General features: G+C 55.9%; 1 protein-coding gene across 8 annotated transcripts in view; it reads right to left on the reverse strand.

Annotated features, from left to right (window-relative positions):
* The window catches only part of SLC35C2 (solute carrier family 35 member C2), a 35,181-nt gene extending 32,027 nt beyond the window's left edge, over positions 1-3,154 (reverse strand). For 4 of the 8 annotated variants that reach the window (XR_005824804.1, XR_005824803.1, XR_005824802.1 and 1 more), the window contains exons 1-2: positions 2,989-3,153; positions 2,767-2,917 (exon numbers count right to left, since the gene is read on the reverse strand). Coding sequence is in view for 5 of the 8 variants with exons in the window: in XM_040575647.1 (XP_040431581.1) it covers positions 2,767-2,917; positions 2,989-3,099 (262 nt within the window). In the remaining 3 variants the exon portion in view is untranslated. Of the gene's footprint in view, positions 1-2,766; positions 2,918-2,988 lie in introns of all 8 variants that reach the window. The other 4 variants (XM_040575651.1, XM_040575649.1, XM_040575650.1 and 1 more) reach the window with 2 other exon arrangements.
* Positions 3,155-3,333: the final 179 nt, after the last annotated feature.

Below are 3,333 nucleotides of genomic sequence, written 5' to 3' on the forward strand. Positions count from 1 at the left end.
TCACATTAACTCTTCAATACCAAAATGGCTCAGATATTCTCAGTTTGTTTCTATCCTGTTCCCTGTGATTCAAATTTGGCCCAGCACCACCCTTATTTAATATATGCCATACAAAAAAAAACAAAACAGAAACCCCTTTCCCCCTGCCGTGACTGAAAGCCATCACAGATTTGCACCATTTAGTCTTTTCTGAATGCATCAGAGCATGACAACTAAGTATGAAGGTCACTTCAAGAAACCTGAAGAGGCAAGCCTGGCAACAATCCTCTGCATGCACCCTTAATCCTCACAGAATCATAGAATCACTCAGATTGAAAAAGACCTCTAAGAGCATCTAGTCCAACCTTTCACCTAGTACTAAAATTCACCACTAAACAATGCTACTAAGTTCTATATCTACATGTTGCTTGAAGACCTCCAGGGATGGTGATTCAACCATTTCCCTGGGCAGCCTATTCCAATGCTGCACAACCCTTTCAGTAAAGAAATCTCTCCTAATATCCAACCTAAACCTCCCCTGGTGCAACTTGAGACCATTTCCCCTCATCACTTGGTACTTGGGAGAAGAGTCTGATCCCCACCTTACTACAGCCTCCTTTAAGGTAATTGTATAGTGCGATAAGGTCTTCCCTGAGCCTCTTTTTCTCTAGCTAAACAAACTCAGATCCCTCAGCCGCTCCTCATAAGAATTGTTTTCTAGACCCCTCACCAGCTTTGCTGCCCTTCTTTGGACATGCTCCATCACCTCAATGTCCTCCTTGTAGTGAGGGGCCCAAAACTGAACACAGAATTCGAGGTGCAGCCTCACCAGAGCTGAGTGTAGAGGGACAATCACTTCCCTAGTCCTGCTGGCCACATCATTTCTGCTACAAGCCTGAATGCCGTTGGCTTTCTTGGCCACCTGAGCAGCCTGCTGGCTCCTATTCAGTTGGCTATTGACCAATTACCCCCTAGTCCCTTTCCACCAGGCGGCTTTCCAGCCACTCCTCCCTCAGCCTGTAGCGCTGCACAGAATTATTGTGCCCCAGGTGCAGGACCTGGCACTTGGCCTTGTTGAACCTCATACAGTTGCCCTCGGCCCACCAGTCTAACCTATCCACACCCCTCTGCAGAGCCCTCCTACCCTCGAGCAGATCAACACTCGTGCCTAATTTGGTGTCGTCTGCATGCAGCTCACTAGCTTGCTACTACAGAAAACAGTTTTAGTGATCCAGTGGCATGCTATGCTGAAAGGGAATACTGCTACAGAAATGTAGAAAAAAAATTTCAAGAAAGCACGGGACATGTTATGCAAGGTATTACAAATCTCACAGAAATCTTGAACCAGAGGCTCCGTATGAGACATTACAACTACAACTAAACCAAGATAATATACAACCAAGGAATTGCTAACATAGCTAGAATTCTGTATTCTTGAGTAGGAGCTTTGCTTCTCAAGATCTACTACAGCTGCTTTGTGTGTTATACATAAACTTCTGTATCGCAAAGACCAAGTTCTAACTAGAGAAAAGGGTTAAATTAACGTAAATGCATGGCTTAATATCAACATTACAGAAAAGAAAACTGTGAGGAGTGGCTCATTCACCAGACGGTCACGCTGCCGTCCAGAAGGACCTTGACAGGCTGTAGAGGCAGGCTGACAAAAATCTCCTGGAGTTCAACAAGGAGAACTGCAGAGTCCTGCACCTGGGAAGGAACTCCAGGCACCAGGGCATGCTGGGGGTCACCCAGCTGGAAAGCAGCAGAAAAGGACCTGGGGGTCCTGGTGGACACCAAGTTGGACATGAGCAGCAGTGTGCCCATGCTGCTAAGGAGGCTAAAGGTATTCTTGGCTGCATTAGGCAAGGTATTGTCAGCAGGTCAAGAGAGGTGATTCTTCCCCCTCTGCTCAGCTTGGGTGAGGCCGCACCTGGAGTGCTGCATCCAGTGATGGGCCCCCAGTACAAGAGCAACGTGGACATGCTGGAGATAATCCCATATAGGGCCACCAAGATCATCAATGGAGCACCCCTCCTGCGAGGAGAGGCTGAGAGAGCTGGGATTGTTCAGCCTGGAGAAGAGAAGGCTCAGGGGAGATCCCATCAATGTCTATAAATACCTGAAGGGAAGGTGCAAAGAGGATGGAGCCAGGCTCTTTTCAGTGGTGCCCTGTGCCAGGACAAGAGGCAATGGGTGCAAACTGAAAAAAGACAGGAGGTACTGTCTAAACGGCAGGAAACACTTCTGCGCTGTGCGGGTGACAGAGCACCGGTATAGGTTGCCCATTGGTGCTAGAGTCTTCTTCGGAGATGTTCAGAATCTGTCTGGACATGGTCCTGGAGCAGGGCGACTTGCTCCTGGTTGGAGCAGGTGACCTCCAGAGGACCCTGCCAACCTCCTCTGCTCTGTGATTCTGTGAAACAACTTGCAGAGGTGTCTACAACACTCTCGTTGTATGTTTGCACGTGCCAGTTATTCCTTAAAAAAAATACGTTCCGAAGGGCCCGCCTGCGTTCTGACTAGCTCTCGTTATGACAACAAACGCAGCAGGTCTCAAGGAAAATCTGCGCCTGAAGCGCCGTTAAGGAAACGCACCGGACGCCAGCAGCAGTGCCCCGGCGGAGCGGCGGCGGCTGCTGCTCCCCGCGGCTTTGCGCCTACCCCCGGGAAGCGGCGGACCGCCGAACCGCCGGCCCCCGGCCCGAGGGGACGCCGCGGCTCCTGAAGCGGCCCGGGCACCCCCGAGACGCCGCCCGGCGCCCCCCGCCCCGCCGCGCCCGGCCGTACCTGCGGGGGCCGCCCGGCGGAGGCAGTCGGCCCAGGAGAGCGTCGCCCGCGGCCGCCCGGAGCGGCAGCGCGCCAGGGCGCGGAACAGCGCCGAGAGCGCGAAGATGAGCAGGAGGTGGAGCAGGGTGGCGAGCAGCGGGAACGGGAAGCTCTGCGGGACCGACAGCCGCCGTCACTGCCACTGCCACTGCCGCCGCCCGCCCGCCCGCCCCCGCCCCGCACCTTCACGAGCCACTTGTTGTAGAAGGTGATGCCGATGGAGAAGCCGTAGTAGAGCAGCACCAGCGCCGCCGCCAGCGCCGCCCGCCCCAGCGCTGCCGCGCCCGCCCCCATGCGCGCCGCCCGCCCGCCCACCCGGGGCCCCGCGCCGGCCGTAAAGGGGGGGGGGGTGGGGGCCGCGTGCCGCGGCAGAGCCGCGCCCGGAGGGGAAGCGGGGGCGGCGGTGACGGCGCGGCGGAGGGCGGGGCCCGAGCAGGGCGGGGCCCGCGCCCGTGGCGTCACGGCGCGAGGCCGGGCCGGAGCTGGCGGCCGGAGGGCGCGGCGGCGGAAGGAGGGAGGCGCGGGGAG

The sequence above is a fragment of the Cygnus olor genome, chromosome 16 (assembly GCF_009769625.2).
Source record: "Cygnus olor isolate bCygOlo1 chromosome 16, bCygOlo1.pri.v2, whole genome shotgun sequence".
NCBI lineage: Eukaryota > Metazoa > Chordata > Aves > Anseriformes > Anatidae > Cygnus > Cygnus olor.